Source organism: Salvelinus alpinus, chromosome 21, assembly GCF_045679555.1.
Source record: "Salvelinus alpinus chromosome 21, SLU_Salpinus.1, whole genome shotgun sequence".
NCBI classification, from domain to species: Eukaryota; Metazoa; Chordata; class Actinopteri; order Salmoniformes; family Salmonidae; genus Salvelinus; species Salvelinus alpinus.
Window position 1 is genome coordinate 42,769,373 of NC_092106.1, and position 20,005 is coordinate 42,789,377.

The 20,005-nt window shown below is 47.7% G+C and overlaps 1 protein-coding gene across 1 annotated transcript in view; it reads left to right on the forward strand.

Moving 5' to 3' along the window:
- The first annotated feature begins 661 nt into the window (after window positions 1–661).
- Window positions 662–20,005, forward strand: part of nectin1b (nectin cell adhesion molecule 1b) — a 137,053-nt gene continuing 117,709 nt past the window's right edge. Inside the window, exon 1 of the mRNA XM_071357951.1 lies at window positions 662–1,569. Within this exon, the coding sequence (XP_071214052.1) occupies window positions 1,524–1,569 (46 nt within the window). The 5' untranslated portion in view covers window positions 662–1,523. The remainder of the gene's footprint in view (window positions 1,570–20,005) is intronic.

The following is a 20,005-nucleotide window of genomic DNA, read 5'->3' on the forward strand; positions in this document are numbered from 1 at the left end:
GTACTTGTTATAGATGTAGTCGAGTGATATAATTTTATGATATGCCTGTTGTAATCATTCATTTTGAATTATTCATAAAATGAATGAAGTCATCTAATGAAATGTAGACGGCTTGAATCAGGTTTCATTTTGTGTTTCATGTAAACTCTACACAGTTGCGTTGTGTGACTGTCACAAAGTAGGCTGATACTCCATTTGTGCCACATCCATAGGTTAGGCTGTCCACTGCAATATGAATGTCAATACACACTATAGACTGACTGGAAAGAGGATTTCCCACAGTCAAAGTCCTGCAATAAGAGCTAACATGCTAATACCTCTGTAAACTCTACATAGTTGTGTTCTGTGACTGTCACTGAGTAGTCTGATACCCCATTTAATGGGGGCACAATCCACAGGTTGAAATATACAGTAAGTATGCCCCCCAATGCAATTCTAAAGTCTAATACATCCACAGTGTGATTTAAATTGATTACAATTAACTCATTGTCTTTCGCTGAATTTATATAACAACAGTCAGACCTTGATTAGCATTATCTAGTGCAAACATGGCATGATTCCACTATTTGTATCCGTTTGAATCACTTTCATAGGGGAATTTTATTTTGAAGGCGAACCGCAAATTCCAATATTGTGGCTAATTCTTATTGTGGCTAGCTTCACATAGGTGTCTAACGTCACCGATTCGGATTTGTGCTCGGAGCTTGTCAGCTAGGCTACATTATGCCAGGTCGGGTTGTGGCGTCTATGTGGGGGAAATCCGCATAGAGGGATTGCATGCTGTTTTATGAAAAAATACCTAGTATTTTGTCGAATAAACTACCGGATACAAATCTGCTCTGACTCCTGAGTCCACGGAGGGAGAAAAAACCTACACATCTCCTGATTCCATTGCCGGCAGAAAGAGGGAACTTCGGCTATTGTTTTGTTCTAATAAAAAGTGAAGAAGACCTTTGCAGATCTGTCTGAATATCATCTGAATTCTAACGACGCAAATCATTTTGAACTATCCATTGTGTTTCATGGAACTTGCCATTGAGGTATCGAGCACCTCCCGCCCCTTCGCCTCTATTCCAAAATACTGGAGGCTATAGCAACAGCAGTGACGACCTGCAGCATTGGATGAGACACGGGATTCAAGGTAGACTGGGGATAGTCTGCTGCCTGACTTGACCACAATATAAACCTGTTTTGGACGATATCTATTCCCCCACATCGTTCACCTAACTCCGTTAGATAGGCACGCATCATCTCGTTTGTTCGGTTGTGCGTAAATCTACCGTACGGACACCGATTCGTGGTGCGTAGTTCAAAAGCTACTGACCGTTGGAATAACTACATTCAGTCAATAATTGATGCTTTCCACGTCGGCTCATTAGCTTGAAAGTAGTTCCAAATCGACATCGGTTCTCAAGGTAACGGCGTATTCCCAACATACCTGGTCTAAATCATTTGGAGTGAATTCATCCAGTCCACTAAGGGGAAGCGACACAGAAGTTACGGAGAGTTCAAGCGCCGTGGCGATGTTGGCGAGTGTTTGGATTGTCCTCCTGGCTGTCAACATGGAAGGTAAGCACTCGAAATACAATTCACTTTGTTTTATTCGCAGTTGTCTCTATGGATACGCTAGTTGTGTCATTTCGTATCAATATTTGGCAGAAAGGGTTTAGAATAACATGTCAACAAATACATGTTTTTGTTTCAAATTAGGAGCCAAATGCCTTTCCGATGTTTTAAGAATAAATTAAAACACATTTTCAGTTCACATATTTGCAATGCAAATAATTGGTTATTTTACAAATTGATTTCTAATGCATTTCGTTACAACAATTCCATGTCAGAAGCCTACGTGCAGTGAAATGACCGTGATAACAGGTAGATGGCGATAGTGATGTAGAGGCTCAATACCATAACATGTTCATACAACATAACGTAATGACGAGACGCAGTTCCTATTTATTTAGCCCAGGTGATCACAAGGCTCGCAACCTCCCAGAAATATGCCTAGTTAGATATCAACATACTGTACAAGGAGAGGTCGAGTAGTAGGCTATGTTCTCTTCAGTAACCTTTTGGGTGATTTTAGAGATATTTCTAAGGCTGTAGAAATGATGATAGACTACATCTTTTGGGGGGAAAATGTAACTTATATGAATGCCTTATTCTCTCGTGTTTATAAACATCGCAACAAAATTACAATGCAATACATTGCTGCTATATCAAATCAAATGCTATTGGTCACACACACACACACACACACACACACACACACACACACACACACACACACACACACACACACACACACACACACACACACACACACACACACACACACACATTTAGCAGATGTAATTGTGGGTGTAGCGAAATGATTGTGTTTCTAGCTCCAACAGTGCAGTAGTATCTAACTAAATGCTTGTGTTCCTAGCTCCAACAGTGCAGTAGTATCTAACTAAATGCTTGTGTTCCTAGCTCCAACAGAGCAGTAGTATCTAACTAAATGCTTGTGTTCCTAGCTCCAACAGTGCAGTAGTATCTAACTAAATGCTTGTGTTCCTAGCTCCAACAGTGCAGTAGTATCTAACTAAATGATTGTGTTCCTAGCTCCAACAGTGCAGTAGTATCTAACTAAATGCTTGTGTTCCTAGCTCCAACAGTGCAGTAGTATCTAACTAAATGCTTGTGTTCCTAGCTCCAACAGTGCAGTAGTATCTAACTAAATGATTGTGTTCCTAGCTCCAACAGTGCAGTAGTATCTAACTAAATGATTGTGTTCCTAGCTCCAACAGTGCAGTAGTATCTAACTAAATGCTTGTGTTCCTAGCTCCAACAGTGCAGTAGTATCTAACTAAATGCTTGTGTTCCTAGCTCCAACAGTGCAGTAATATCTAACTAAATGCTTGTGTTCCTAGCTCCAACAGTGCAGTAGTATCTAACTAAATGCTTGTGTTCCTAGCTCCAACAGTGCAGTAGTATCTAACTAAATGCTTGTGTTCCTAGCTCCAACAGTGCAGTAGTATCTAACTAAATGCTTGTGTTCCTAGCTCCAACAGTGCAGTAATATCTAACTAAATGCTTGTGTTCCTAGCTCCAACAGTGCAGTAGTATCTAACAATTATAAACACAAATCTAAAAGTTCCAAAAATGGAATTAAGAAATAAGTAAATGTAACGGATGTGAAATGGCTAGCTAGTTAGCGGGTACGCGCTAATAGCGTTTAAATCGGTGACGTCACTTGCTCTGAGACTTGAAGTAGGGTTTCCCCTTGCTCTGCAAGGGCCGCGGCTTTTGTGGAGCGATGGGTAACGACGCTTCGTGGGTGACTGTTGTTGATGTGTGCAGAGGGTCCCTGGTTCGCGCCCGTGTCGGGGCGAGGGGACGGTCTAAAGTTATACTGTTACATAAATATTAGATGGAGCAGTGTCGGAGTGGCATTGACTAGAATACAGTAGAATAGAATACAGTAGAATAGAATACAGTAGAATAGAATACAGTAGAATAGAATACAGTATATACATATGAGATGTAAACATTATTAGAGTGACTAGTGTTCCATTATTAAAGTGGCCAGTGATTCCAAGTCTATGTATGTGGGGCAGCAGCCTCTAAGGTGCAGGGCTGCGTAACCGGGTGGAAGCCGGCTAGTGATGGCTGTTTAACAGTCTGATGGCCTTGACGTAGAAGTTGTTTTTCAGTCTCTCAGTCCCAGCTTTAATGCACCTGTACTGACCTCGCCTTCTGGATGATAGCGGGGTGAACAGACAGTGGCTTGGGTGGTTGTTGTCCTTGATGATCTTTTTGGCCTTCCTGTGACATCGGGTGGTGTAGGTGTCCTGGAGGGCAGGTAGTTTGCCCCCGGTGATGCGTTGTGCAGACCTCACTACCCTTTGGAGAGCCTTACAGTGGTGGGCGGAGCAGTTGCTGTACCAGGCGGTGATACAGCCAGACAGGATGCTTTCAATTGTGCGTCTGTAAAAGTTTGTGAGGGTCTTAGGTGCCAAGCTGAATTTCTTCAGCCTCCTGAGGTTGAAGAGGCGCTGATGCGCCGCCTTCACCACACTGTCTGTGTGGGTGGACCATTTCAGATTGTATAGTATAAAATGCATCAATGAAACATATTCCTACTATATAATGGGGAATATTATTATGCTAAAAATAAAACAACGTATTTAAAAAGGCCTATGTTTGTTCATAATCTGGTTTTCACACAATCTGAATGGAACAGCTATAGCAGCCTCTACTCAGACACCATCTGAATGGACCAGCTATAGCAGCCTCTACTCAGACACCATCTGAATGGAACAGCTATAGCAGCCTCTACTCAGACACCATCTGAATGGAACAGCTATAGCAGCCTCTACTCAGACACCATCTGAATGGACCAGCTATAGCAGCCTCTACTCAGACACCATCTGAATGGACCAGCTATAGCAGCCTCTACTCAGACACCATCTGAATGGACCAGCTATAGCAGCCTCTACTCAGACACCATCTGAATGGAACAGCTATAGCAGCCTCTACTCAGACACCATCTGAATGGACCAGCTATAGCAGCCTCTACTCAGACACCATCTGAATGGAACAGCTATAGCAGCCTCTACTCAGACACCATCTGAATGGACCAGCTATAGCAGCCTCTACTCAGACACCATCTGAATGGACCAGCTATAGCAGCCTCTACTCAGACACCATCTGCATGGACCAGCTATAGCAGCCTCTACTCAGACACCATCTGAATGGAACAGCTATAGCAGCCTCTACTCAGACACCATCTGAATGGAACAGCAATAGCAGCCTCTACTCAGACACCATCTGGATGGAACAGCTATAGCAGCCTCTACTCAGACACCATCTGAATGGAATAGCTATAGCAGCCTCTACTCAGACACCATCTGAATGGAACAGCTATAGCAGCCTCTACTCAGACACCATCTGAATGGAATAGCTATAGCAGCCTCTACTCAGACACCATCTGAATGGAACAGCTATAGCAGCCTCTACTCAGACACCATCTGAATGGAACAGCTATAGCAGCCTCTACTCAGACACCATCTGAATGGAACAGCTATAGCAGCCTCTACTCAGACACCATCTGAATGGACCAGCTATAGCAGCCTCTACTCAGACACCATCTGAATGGACCAGCTATAGCAGCCTCTACTCAGACACCATCTGAATGGAATAGCTATAGCAGCCTCTACTTGGCCTGATGTGTCCACATCTGTTCTAAGGGATGACATCATCAACCATCAAACTACCAATGTGTTGTTCCTGGTACAAACTGATAATTACACAGTAACGACACATAGTGAAGACATTATTGTTCTAAACTAATCTTGCCAGTCTTATTTCCCCATGGGACAATGAAGTATTTATTCATTATAACGCACTGGTGAGTGATTGATCATTGGAAGAAAAATCAACCATTGAAGTGGCAATTATAATTTTTTGACTGTGGGGGATCTTTGATTGTGAAATACTACTGTAGTTTGAAGAGTGACGTTTAAAACATCTAATATATTTGTGCATATTTACATGAGACAGAGGGCCATCCAATGGGTAGTCATGCATCACTTTCTATAGGGCTTGCATATTTCTGTGGGTGTAGACGTCATAAATCAGGGATTATACACTACGCAGTATAAATACTTCATACGCAGTATTTCTCTATAAAGCTGCAGTGTGTTTGTGAGTACAGAGTTTGCTGTGACCTAAACCCAGGATTAAAGCAAGCAATTTGAATGAATGGTATGGATACCCACCGTGCCCCCCCCCCCAACCCTACCACCTGTTTTCAGCATTGTGACTTAGAGCCTTTCCTTCCTTTCATTACAAACCGTGGATATATCCCAAAGGCCACCCTGTATCCTGTATAGGGTGCTACTCTTCACGAGAGCCCTATGGAAATGGATGCCATTTGAGGCACTCTCCATGTCTGATAGGTCTTCTGTGTCAGTGTAGTGTACCTGCCGGAGGAAACCGCTGACGGAAATAATACCAGGACATTATTAAAATCACTTTAAGCTTCCGCTCTGTAAATTATCTTTGGAAATACAGCCTTTTAAGTGTGAAATGTGTAGTTGTGAGAATTTACTGGTTGATACATGCAGTACTATAGAGGTGTGTAGTACTATGGAGATGTGTGGTACTATAGAGGTGTGTAGTACTATAGAGAGGTGTAGTACTATAAAGAGGTGTGGTACTATAGAGAGTTGTGGTACTATAGAGAGGTGTGGTACTATAGAGAGGTGTAGTACTATAGAGAGGTGTGGTACTATAGAGAGGTGTGGTGCTATAGAGAGGTGTGGTGGTATAGAGAGGTGTGGTGGTATAGAGAGGTGTAGTACTATAGAGAGGTGTAGTACTATAGAGAGGTGTGGTACTATAGAGAGGTGTGGTACTATAGAGAGGTGTGGTACTATAGAGAGTTGTGGTACTATAGAGAGGTGTGGTACTATAGAGAGGTGTGGTACTATAGAGAGGTGTGGTGCTATAGAGAGGTGTGGTGCTATAGAGAGGTGTGGTGCTATAGAGAGGTGTGGTGCTATAGAGAGGTGTGGTGCTATAGAGAGGTGTGGTGCTATAGAGAGGTGTGGTACTATAGAGGTGTGGTGCTATAGAGAGGTGTGGCGCTATAGAGAGGTGTGGTGCTATAGAGAGGTGTGGTGCTATAGAGGTGTGTGGTACTATAGAGGTGTGTGGTACTATAGAGGTGTGTGGTACTATAGAGGTGTGTGGTACTATAGAGGTGTGTGGTACTATAGAGAGCTGTGTGGTGCTATAGAGAGGTGTGGTGCTATAGAGAGGTGTGGTGCTATAGAGAGGTGTGTAGTGCTATAGAGAGGTGTGGTACTATAGAGAGGTGTGGTGCTATAGAGAGGTGTGGTACTATAGAGAGGTGTGGTGCTATAGAGAGGTGTGGTACTATAGAGAGGTGTGGTACTATAGAGAGGTGTGGTGCTATAGAGAGGTGTGGTACTATAGAGAGGTGTGGTGCTATAGAGAGGTGTGGTGCTATAGAGAGGTGTGTGGTGCTATAGAGAGGTGTGGTGCTATAGAGAGGTGTGGTGCTATAGAGAGGTGTGGTGCTATAGAGGTGTGTGGTGCTATAGAGGTGTGTGGTGCTATAGAGGTGTGTGGTACTATAGAGAGGTGTGTGGTACTATAGAGAGGTGTGTGGTACTATAGAGAGGTGTGTGGTACTATAGAGAGGTGTGTGGTACTATAGAGAGGTGTGGTACTATAGAGAGGTGTAGTACTATAGAGAGGTGTGGTACTATAGAGAGGTGTGGTGCTATAGAGAGGTGTGGTGCTATAGAGAGGTGTGGTGCTATAGAGAGGTGTGGTACTATAGAGGTGTGGTGCTATAGAGAGGTGTGGTGCTATAGAGAGGTGTGGTGCTATAGAGAGGTGTGGTACTATAGAGGTGTGTGGTACTATAGAGGTGTGTGGTACTATAGAGGTGTGTGGTACTATAGAGGTGTGTGGTACTATAGAGGTGTGTGGTGCTATAGAGGTGTGTGGTGCTATAGAGGTGTGTGGTGCTATAGAGGTGTGTGGTACTATAGAGGTGTGTGGTACTATAGAGGTGTGTGGTACTATAGAGGTGTGTGGTACTATAGAGAGGTGTGGTACTATAGAGAGGTGTGGTACTATAGAGAGGTGTAGTAGATACATTAAAGATCTGAACTCCTTCCATTTAGCTCCTCCCATCTTGGTAGGCCTGAAATAAACACGGGATGTGTCACAAATGGCACCCTATTCCCTTTATAGTGCACTACTTTATACCAGGACCCATAGGGTAGTGCACTACATGTGACCAGGGCCCATAGGGTAGTGCACTATATGTGACCAGGGCCCATAGGGTAGTGCACTATATGTGACCAGGGCCCATAGGGTAGTGCACTACATGTGACCAGGGCCCATTGGACACTATATAGGGAATAGGGTGCCATTTAGGATGCACCCTGAGGGTCCTAAGATGTTCCTGCTAATGTTCATGTCTTCAGCTGTCTCACACTGCACTGGGCCTTGTGACGTGGCGTGTGAGACTGACTGATGCACTACTGTGATCAAGCGGCCCTGTCTGATGTACATCGAGATAATCACTGTGCTCGTAGAGAAGATCAGGATTAAATGGTGTTCTGGGGAGCGAGGGATTCACGCTGCCAGAGACGGCGTTTGAAGCTGCTCAGTCAAGGTAGGTGGAAAAGGTCCTAGTTCTCTCAATTTGTGTGAAGGAATGTTGGAGAACGTTGGAGTTGGTTTGTTCTAGGTCTCATTGTCCATCCACATCAGACATGATCATGACACGCGGGTTAAAATACCAAAACCAACTATATTAAATTGGAGACGGGTCAAATCACACATGAAACATTCATGGACATGTAGCTAGCTGCTGTTGCTAGTTTGTCCTGGGAGATGAACTATGGGTTGCTATACTACCTGACATGCATGGTCTTCTTTTTAGCTGGTTCTTTGTAATCAACCAAAACCGAGCGTTTCTCTACTCTGACGATGAGTCTACAGATAAAAAGGGAAACCTAGTTAGTTTTTACATCCTATATGACCAATCTTTACTAGCCCCGGGCTACTAGTCCCACAGACATCCTATATGACCAATCTTTACTAGCCCCGGGCTACTAGTCCCACAGACATCCTATATGACCAATCTTTACTAGCCCCGGGCTACTAGTCCCACAGACATCCTATATGAAATTAATAGGGATTCTATATTGAATTCTATGATTACACCCCTAGTCACGTCTAGCTTCACCCCTGGTCACTCACCCCTAGTCACATCTAGCTTCACCCCTGGTCACTCACCCCTAGTCACGTCTAGCTTCACCCCTGGTCACTCACCCCTAGTCACGTCTAGCTTCACCCCTGGTCACTCACCCCTAGTCACGTCTAGCTTCACCCCTGGTCACTCACCCCTAGTCACGTCTAGCTTCACCCCTGGTCACTCACCCATAGTCACGTCTAGCTTCACCCCTGGTCACTCACCCCTAGTCACGTCTAGCTTCACCCCTGGTCACTCACCCCTAGTCACGTCTAGCTTCACCCCTGGTCACTCACCCCTAGTCACGTCTAGCTTCACCCCTGGTCACTCACCCCTAGTCACGTCTAGCTTCACCCCTGGTCACTCACCCCTAGTCACGTCTAGCTTCACCCCTGGTCACTCACCCCTAGTCACGTCTAGCTTCACCCCTGGTCACTCACCTCTAGTCACGTCTAGCTTCACCCCTGGTCACTCGCCCCTAGTCACGTCTAGCTTCACCCCTGGTCACTCGCCCCTAGTCACGTCTAGCTTCACCCCTGGTCACTCGCCCCTAGTCACGTCTAGCTTCACCCCTGGTCACTCGCCCCTAGTCACGTCTAGCTTCACCCCTGGTCACTCGCCCCTAGTCACGTCTAGCTTCACCCCTGGTCACTCGCCCCTAGTCACGTCTAGCTTCACCCCTGGTCACTCGCCCCTAGTCACGTCTAGCTTCACCCCTGGTCACTCGCCCCTAGTCACGTCTAGCTTCACCCCTGGTCACTCGCCCCTAGTCACGTCTAGCTTCACCCCTGGTCACTCGCCCCTAGTCACGTCTAGCTTCACCCCTGGTCACTCGCCTCGAGTCACGTCTAGCTTCACCCCTGGTCACTCGCCCCGAGTCACGTCTAGCTTCACCCCTGGTCACTCGCCCCTAGTCACGTCTAGCTTCACCCCTGGTCACTCACCCCTAGTCACGTCTAGCTTCACCCCTGGTCACTCACCCCTAGTCACGTCTAGCTTCACCCCTGGTCACTCACCCCTAGTCACGTCTAGCTTCACCCCTGGTCACTCACCCCTAGTCACGTCTAGCTTCACCCCTGGTCACTCACCCCTAGTCACGTCTAGCCTCACCCCTGGTCACTCACCCCTAGTCACGTCTAGCTTCACCCCTGGTCACTCACCCCTAGTCACGTCTAGCTTCACCCCTGGTCACTCACCCCTAGTCACGTCTAGCTTCACCCCTGGTCACTCACCCCTAGTCACGTCTAGCTTCACCCCTGGTCACTCACCCCTAGTCACGTCTAGCTTCACCCCTGGTCACTCACCCCTAGTCACGTCTAGCTTCACCCCTGGTCACTCACCCCTAGTCACGTCTAGCTTCACCCCTGGTCACTCACCCCTAGTCACGTCTAGCTTCACCCCTGGTCACTCACCCCTAGTCACGTCTAGCTTCACCCCTGGTCACTCACCCCTAGTCACGTCTAGCTTCACCCCTGGTCACTCACCCCTAGTCACGTCTAGCTTCACCCCTGGTCACTCACCCCTAGTCACGTCTAGCTTCACCCCTGGTCACTCACCCCTAGTCACGTCTAGCTTCACCCCTGGTCACTCACCCCTAGTCACGTCTAGCTTCACCCCTGGTCACTCTACTGAAGCGAAAACACACAGTTTACTTTCAATGTAAAACGCAGGTGAAATGTTTTAAAACAGATTTGTAATGGTCTGTGTTTTGAAAATCCAGATTTCTGAACTGTAACGTGACCCCTTGCAGCTTGATTGAAATGTAAAGACAATGTTCCCGCATTAGCAGAGACTGCATTAATGTTAAACTCTGCAGATATCGTGTCAATAGGAAATGACGATCAGCGATACACATTGAAGTGTGAGCCCTCCGTTATTGAATGTTGTAAGGATAAGGTGACACACTGTATGTTTAAGTCACGTCTAGAGCCACATGCTGGGATTCTTGGGCACTACCCAAATGGTTCCTTGATGAATCACTACAACGTCCTGTTGGCGGAAGAAAATCTCCCTTCAAACCTTTTGTTCCCCCTGTGGTCACAGCTTTTTGACATGCAAAGACCAGAATCCAGGCTTTCACCCCAGGGTTAAAGGGCTCTCCTCATGAATGCCTGCTGTCTTTGAAGCACAAGTGATCTACAACATGTTGAGTTCGGACTCTGACGTCTCTGCCTGCCCAAACACACACACAACAAACTACCCCCAGTCAGGCCTCATTCAGCAATCGAAATGATGCCTGGAATATTATTGAAAGGATTGTAAGGATTATATAATTGGCCTGCCATTAACTTGGAAGTCCTCTTTTGGTGGACTGTGTTCCAGGCTACTATAAGGTAGTGGTGGACTGTGTTCCAGGCTACTATAAGGTAGTGGTGGACTGTGTTCCAGGCTACTATAAGGTAGTGGTGGACTGTGTTCCAGGCTACTATAAGGTAGTGGTGGACTGTGTTCCAGGCTACTATAAGGTAGTGGTAGACTGTGTTCCAGGCTACTATAAGGTAGTGGTGGACTGTGTTCCAGGCTACTATAAGGTAGTGGTGGACTGTGTTCCAGGCTACTATAAGGTAGTGGTAGACTGTGTTCCAGGCTACTATAAGGTAGTGGTAGACTGTGTTCCAGGCTACTATAAGGTAGTGGTAGACTGTGTTCCAGGCTACTATAAGGTAGTGGTGGACTGTGTTCCAGGCTACTATAAGGTAGTGGTGGACTGTGTTCCAGGCTACTATAAGGTAGTAGTGGACTGTGTTCCAGGCTACTATAAGGTAGTGGTGGACTGTGTTCCAGGCTACTATAAGGTAGTGGTGGACTGTGTTCCAGGCTACTATAAGGTAGTGGTAGTGAGTAGCTAATATTTATATTTCAAGTTTAGCCAACTTTGATCTGGGTATAATTTCACATGGTCTGAATTTAGCTAACAAGGCAAAACCGTTGAATTGTTATAAACGCAATCTTCTGTCCGTCTCCAACTGTTGAACAGCGTGCTAGCCTGTCCACTTTGTTCACATGTTGAAATCAAGTGGCCTCCGTTATTTCTCAGAATGAGAACGAGTTGCCAATTCATTATATAATTGTTTTATGTTTATTGCATATTTTATAAAACACAGTCATCCAAACAGCTAGTATAATAATCTTGATTTGACTAAAATGCTGCTAGCGATACGTGATACCGTAATGCGCGACAAACGGACTATTCATTATCCAGAATGAATATTCATTGGTACATCCGTTCTGGGAGTTTCTGCTCAACATGTGAAGAGTTGAAACACAACCTTTCCAAACGTAGCCTGTTTAACTTCTCCTCGTGTACACAGGAAAATAATGTGTTTGTGTGTCCATATGTCCCATTCTGTTGGACCAAAGCTCAAATACAAACCGCGAGTTGAAACCGTTTGTCAGAGAGGAAGAAGAGATCTCTCATCTTTGTTGTTGTGAGGTGTAGGGGGAGGGGTTCAGGAGGAAAAGGCGAAGTGAGAGGTTTCACTCTCGCCGAACATCTGCCCAAAATAAGCACAATGTGTCTCTATGGGGTTATTGTGGACCTACGCTTTTCTCCTGCCTTCCCACCTTTAGGACAACGACTCCCATTGTTAGCGTGGAGACATGAGCATCTTGTCACTATATACAGATCTCTGGTGTAAATGGGACACAGCACAGATGGAGCGAAGGATACGAGACCAAAAAGACACCATGACAACAAGAGGACACAAATACTCATAAAAACAACAAAAATTTGGAATATCACACAAAAACATCCATGCAAATGATTGGAATGAATGTGCTGTATCGCCCAGCCCTACTATAGGGTAGAGCACCTGGTTGTGGCTATTGTGAAGGACGGTTGTCATCTGCCAGTTAGCTAATCCCTCCCTGTCATCTTAATTAAATCCATTAGACATGCGGAAATCAAACCAGCGGTAATAAATGCAATCCAATATTGGATCTTGCTCTACTTAAACGGAATCTGTTCTCTGTGTCCTGTTTCCATTCTGTGAGGTTTATTATTTATTGTGAATGTAAAAGTTTTATATTGTTGGAAAATTTTATTTTCTAGACCTTCTTTCAACAGTCTTAATAAAACTTGACTAAACTGAAGTGAGACTGAGCTAGTGGAGATGCTATATCTGCCTGTCTTCACAGAGCGACTTGACTAAACTGAAGTGAGACTGAGCTAGTGGAGATGCTATATCTGCCTGTCTTCACAGAGAGACTTGACTAAACTGAAGTGAGACTGAGCTAGTGGAGATGCTATATCTGCCTGTCTTCACAGAGAGACTTGACTAAACTGAAGTGAGACTGAGCTAGTGGAGATGCTATATCTGCCTGTCTTCACAGAGAGACTTGACTAAACTGAAGTGAGACTGAGCTAGTGGAGATGCTATATCTGCCTGTCTTCACAGAGAGACTTGACTAAACTGAAGTGAGACCGAGCTAGTGGAGATGCTATATCTGCCTGTCTTCACAGAGAGACTTGACTAAACTATAAGTGAGACTGAGCTAGTGGAGATGCTGTATCTGCCTGTCTTCACAGAGAGACTTGACTAAACTGAAGTGAGACTGAGCTAGTGGAGATGCTATATCTGCCTGTCTTCACAGAGAGACTTGACTAAACTAAAGTGAGACTGAGCTAGTGGAGATGCTATATCTGCCTGTCTTCACAGAGAGACTTGACTAAACTGAAGTGAGACTGTGAGCTAGTGGAGATGCTGTATCTGCCTGTCTTCACAGAGAGACTTGACTAAACTGAAGTGAGACTGAGCTAGTGGAGATGCTATATCTGCCTGTCTTCACAGAGAGACTTGACTAAACTGAAGTGAGACTGAGCTAGTGGAGATGCTATATCTGCCTGTCTTCACAGAGAGACTTGACTAAACTGAAGTGAGACTGAGCTAGTGGAGATGCTATATCTGCCTGTCTTCACAGAGAGACTTGACTAAACTGAAGTGAGACTGAGCTAGTGGAGATGCTATATCTGCCTGTCTTCACAGAGAGACTTGACTAAACTGAAGTGAGACTGAGCTAGTGGAGATGCTGTATCTGCCTGTCTTCACAGAGAGACTTGACTAAACTGAAGTGAGACTGAGCTAGTGGAGATGCTATATCTGCCTGTTTTCACAGAGAGACTTCCTCTTATCTTAGTCATGCAGCATCTCCGTACATGAACAGCTTGAACGATATTAAGAGGAATTATGTTCCCGAGACACTGATCAAATCGCTTTTATCATAACTTTTTCTGAATACCTATTGTAACCCCCCCCAGCTGAATGTCTTGTCTGTCTGCAAGGGAGCAGAGATAACAATATAGTCAAAATATGGTCCCATTCATTGGCTTTGCAGGAAATGTCCACAGTGTGATTAACCGAATGGCATTGGCAAGATGCAGTAGATGGTATAGAGTACAGTATATACATATGAGATGAGTAATGTAGGGTATGTAAACATTATTAAAGTGACATTATTTAAAGTGACTAGTAATACATTTTTTAAGTCAATTTATTAAAGTGGCCAGAGATTTGAGTCAGTATTTTGACAGCAGCCACTCAATGTTAGTGGTGGCTGTTTAACAGTCTGATGGCCTTGAGATAGAAGCTGTTTTTCAGTCGCTCGGACCCTGCTTTGATGCACCTGGATTTTATAAAGTCTTATGTTTTTCCCCAAACACCACTTTCCATCACTTTGTATATCAGACCCTCAGGCCAAATTGAGTCAAACGTTTTTTTGAAATCAACAAAGCATGAGAAGACTTTGCCTTTGTTTTGGTTTGTTTGTTTGTCAATTAGGGTGTGAAGGGTGATTTGACTTTTGCTCAGTACACTGAGGAAATGTACAAGTCTATTGTTAATGATAATGCAGAGGATTTTGCCAAGGTTGCTGTTGACACATATCCCACGGTAGTTATTGGGGTCAAATCTGTCTTCACTTTTGTGGATTGGGGTGATCAGTCCTTGGTTCTAAATTATTTCTCTCTCTCTCACCTCCTCTCTCTACTTCTATCTCTCCCTCTCTCTCTGTCTCTCTCCCGTTCCATTTCTCCATTTCTGTCTCTCTCACCTCTCTCTCTCCCATTCTCTCTGTTCTGTCTCTGTCTAAAGACTATGGAGAAAGCTGTTCTGAGTGGGGCTGATTGGTTAGCTGCCGTATACAAAAGGGGATTTGTTACATCAAATGTTTCCTCTTTTAATGAGTGATGGTGTTTTGCTTATTTAATATTCTGCACTGATATCTCTCCAGGACACTGGGCTTCAAAGAGGGGAGGAGAGGACAGGAGGGGAGAGAGGAGAGGAGGGGAGAGAGGAGAGGAGGGGAGGAGGAGAGGAGAGGAAGGTTAGAAAACACAAAGACAGGTTGATTTGTTCTCCCTGACAGAGATAGAGCTAAACTCCCCAACCTCTGTCTGCTCAAAGCAAAGCTCATCAGTGTCCAAGCCCAGCACGGGCCGACAGACAGACAGACAGACAGACGGACAGAGGTAATGAGGGATGCAGGTCAGGGTGTTATTACAGTTGTCACCTTGTTATAACTGCACATGTTTAGGAAACAATCTAATGGGCCAATCTTCTAATCAGTCAATCTAATCTAAATTCCCCAGGCAGGATGGAGTAGGAGGGGCTGTGTTTGGTAAGGAACAGTTAGCAGAACCAAAGATGAGCAGGTTTCATGCACTGCCTCTCTTCCCCCTCTCCTTCGCTTGATGTGGACACCGAGGAACTAGAAGCTCTCGACCCGCTCCACTACAGCCCCGTCGATATGAACGATGGCGTGCTCGGCCCTCAGTTTCCTGTGGTACGATCAGCTAATTTGTCTTGCTGACGTTGAGGAAAAGGGTGTTGTCCCGGCACCACACGGCCAGGTCTCTGACCTCCTCCCTATAGGCTGTCTCATCGTTGCTGGTGATCAGGCCTACCACCGTCGTGACGTCAGCAATGTTGCAGTTGTGGGCGGCCACAGAGTGACGGCAGGGACTAAGCACGCACCCTTGAGGGGCCCCTATGTTGAGGGTCCCCTATGTTGAGGGTCCCCTATGTTGAGGGGCCCCTATGTTGAGGGTCCCCTATGTTGAGGGTCCCCTATGTTGAGGGTCCCCTATGTTGAGGGTCCCCTATGTTGAGGGTCAGGGTGGCGGATGTGTTTTTGTCTACCCTCATCACCTGTCTCTCTGTCTCTGTGTGTGTGTGTGTACCAGCCTGTCTGCTATTGGAGGTAGCTGTGAACTAGCCTGTCTGCTATTGGAGGTAGCTGTGAACTAGCCTGTCTGCTATTGGAGGTAGCTGTGAACTAGCCTGTCTGTTATTGGAGGTAGCTGTGAACTAGCCTGTCTGCTATTGGAGGTAGCTGTGAACTAACCTGTCTGCTATTGGAGGTAGCTGTGAACTAGCCTGTCTGCTATTGGAGGTAGCTGTGAACTAGCCTGTCTGTTATTGGAGGTAGCTGTGAACTAGCCTGTCTGCTATTGGAGGTAGCTGTGAACTAGCCTGTCTGCTATTGGAGGTAGCTGTGAACTAGCCTGTCTGCTATTGGAGGTAGCTGTGAACTAGCCTGTCTGCTATTGGAGGTAGCTGTGAACTAGCCTGTCTGCTATTGGAGGTAGCTGTGAACTAGCCTGTCTGTTATTGGAGGTAGTTGTGAACTAGCCTGTCTGTTATTGGAGGTAGCTGTGAACTAGCCTGTCTGCTATTGGAGGTAGCTGTGAACTAGCCTGTCTGTTATTGGAGGTAGCTGTGAACTAGCCTGTCTGCTGTTGGAGGTGGCTGTGAACTAGCCTGTCTGCTGTTGGAGGTGGCTGTGAACTAGCCTGTCTGCTATTGGAGGTAGCTGTGAACTAGCCTGTCTGCTATTGGAGGTAGCTGTAAACTAGCCTGTCTGCTATTGGAGGTAGCTGTGAACTAGCCTGTCTGTTATTGGAGGTAGCTGTGAACTAGCCTGTCTGCTATTGGAGGTAGCTGTGAACTAGCCTGTCTGCTATTGGAGGTAGCTGTGAACTAGCCTGTCTGTTATTGGAGGTAGCTGTGAACTAGCCTGTCTGCTATTGGAGGTAGCTGTGAACTAGCCTGTCTGTTATTGGAGGTAGCTGTGAACTAGCCTGTCTGCTATTGGAGGTAGCTGTGAACTAGCCTGTCTGCTATTGGAGGTAGCTGTGAACTAGCCTGTCTGCTATTGGAGGTAGCTGTGAACTAGCCTGTCTGCTATTGGAGGTAGCTGTGAACTAGCCTGTCTGCTATTGGAGGTAGCTGTGAACTAGCCTGTCTGCTATTGGAGGTAGCTGTGAACTAGCCTGTCTGTTATTGGAGGTAGCTGTGAACTAGCCTGTCTGCTATTGGAGGTAGCTGTGAACTAGCCTGTCTGTTATTGGAGGTAGCTGTGAACTAGCCTGTCTGCTATTGGAGGTAGCTGTGAACTAGCCTGTCTGCTATTGGAGGTAGCTGTGAACTAGCCTGTCTGCTATTGGAGGTAGCTGTGAACTAGCCTGTCTGCTATTGGAGGTAAGAGAGAGCGAGATAGGTTATTGTGGAGGGATCTTAAGGGTGTGGGTTGGTGTGTACACAAACTCATATACACACACATATACATACAAACACTCACACATATATATACACACACACATACACACACATATACACACTGTTACACATTCTTACACATACACACTCTTACACACACACTGGCAGCCGGCTGAGAAAAGTGTAGTTTAATACAGACTTTTCTACTTTTTATGTATTTTTTCAGATTTCTTTATGCTTTGTTCCCACCAACAGTAACCATGGTGTGGCTATAGATATGTGTTTCAGATGGAGCCCAGGGTCAGGCAGACATCCCAAATGGAGCCCTACTCCCTATATAGTGCACTACTTTATACCAGAGCCCTATTCCCTATACAGTGCACTACATTAGACCAGAGCCCTATTCCCTATATAGGGCACTACTTTAGACCAGAGCCCTATTCCCTATATAGGGCACTACTTTAGACCAGAGCCCTATTCCCTATATAGTGCACTACTTTAGACCAGAGCCCTATTCCCTATATAGTGCACTACATTAGACCAGAGCCCTATTCCCTATATAGGGCACTACTTTATACCAGAGCCCTATTCCCTATATAGGGCACTACTTTATACCAGAGCCCTATTCCCTATATAGTGCACTACATTAGACCAGAGCCCTATTCCCTATATAGGGCACTACTTTATACCAGAGCCCTATTCCCTATATAGGGCACTACTTTAGACCAGAGCCCTGGGCAATCGGCTTCCATTTGTGACTGGATCTAGTTTGTTCTGGTTTCTTTATCAGCCCTGTTAGAGCTGAATCCTGGAAGGGAAAACATGTTGAAATATGATATCAAGGCCTTTCTGTGTTAGACCTCAAAAAAATACAGTGCTCCTGCTAACCCCCCCCCCCCCCCCCCCCCCACACACACACACACACACTCTCACACAGAAGCACTTCTCGTCCAGTCCCATTCATCCTGCCAGGTTTTGGAGTTAGACCGTAAATCGACCTACTGATTGTGCTTCCTTACTAATTAATGGAAAAAGAATTTGAAGGGGAAGGATGGGCTTAAATGTAAAAGAGTCAGCCAGATGTTGTGCTCTGCGGGGGAGGGAGGGGTTGAGAGGACAGGGCCGGGGGGTGGAGGGGTTGAGAGGACAGGGCCGGGGGGTGGAGGGGTTGAGAGGACAGGGCCGGGGGGTGGAGGGGTTAAGAGGACAGGGCCGGGGGTGGAGGGGTTGAGAGGACAGGGCCGGGGATGGAGGGGTTGAGAGGACAGGGCCGGGGGGTGGAGGGGTTGAGAGGACAGGGCCGGGGGGTGGAGGGGTTGAGAGGACAGGGCCGGGGGGTGGAGGGGTTGAGAGGACAGGGCCGGGGGGTGGAGGGGTTGAGAGGACAGGGCCGGGGGGTGGAGGGGTTGAGAGGACAGGGCCGGGGGGTGGAGGGGTTGAGAGGACAGGGCCGGGGGGTGGAGGGGTTGAGAGGACAGGGCCGGGGGGTGGAGGGGTTGAGAGGACAGGGCCGGGGGGTGGAGGGGTTGAGAGGACAGGGTGGAGGGGTTGAGAGGACAGGGCCGGGGGGTGGAGGGGTTGAGAGGACAGGGCCGGGGGGTGGAGGGGTTGAGAGGACAGGGCCGGGGGGTGGAGGGGTTGAGAGGACAGGGCCGGGGCCGGGGGTGGAGGGGTTGAGAGGACAGGGCCGGGGGGTGGAGGGGTTGAGAGGACAGGGCCGGGGGGTGGAGGGGTTGAGAGGACAGGGCCGGGGGGTGGAGGGGTTGAGAGGACAGGGCGGGGGAGGGAGGGGTTGAGAGGACAGGGCCGGGGATGGAGGGGTTGAGAGGACAGGGCCCGGGGGTGGAGGGGTTGGGAGGGGTTGAGAGGACAGGGCCGGGGGGTGGAGGGGTTGAGAGGACAGGGCCGGGGGATGGAGGGGTTGAGAGGACAGGGCCGGGGGGTGGAGGGGTTGAGAGGACAGGGCCCGGGGGTGGAGGGGTTGAGAGGACAGGGCCGGGGATGGAGGGGTTGAGAGGACAGGGCCGGGGGTGGAGGGGTTGAGAGGACAGGGCCGGGCCGGGGGTGGAGGGGTTGAAAGGACAGGGCCGGGCCGGGGGTGGAGGGGTTGAGAGGACAGGGCCGGGCCGGGGGGTGGAGGGGTTGAGAGGACAGGGCCGGGGATGGAGGGGTTGAGAGGACAGGGCCGGGGGATGGAGGGGTTGAGAAGACAGGGCCGGGGATGGAGGGGTTGAGAGGACAGGGCCGGGGATGGAGGGGTTGAGAGGACAGGGCCGGGGATGGAGGGGTTGAGAGGACAGGGCCGGGGATGGAGGGGTTGAGAGGACAAGGCCGGGGATGGAGGGGTTGAGAGGACAGGGCCGGGGATGGAGGGGTTGAGAGGACAGGGCCGGGCCGGGGGTGGAGGGGTTGAGAGGACAGGGCCGGGGATGGAGGGGTTGAGAGGACAGGGCCGGGGGTGGAGGGGTTGAGAGGACAGGGCCGGGGGTGGAGGGGTTGAGAGGACAGGGCCGGGGATGGAGGGGTTGAGAGGACAGGGCCGGGGGGTGGAGGGGTGGAGAGGACAGGGCCGGGGGGTGGAGGGGTTGAGAGGACAGGGCCGGGGGGTGGAGGGGTTGAGAGGACAGGGCGGGGGAGGGAGGGGTTGAGAGGACAGGGCCGGGGGGTGGAGGGGTTGAGAGGACAGGGCCGGGGGGTGGAGGGGTTGAGAGGACAGGGCGGGGGA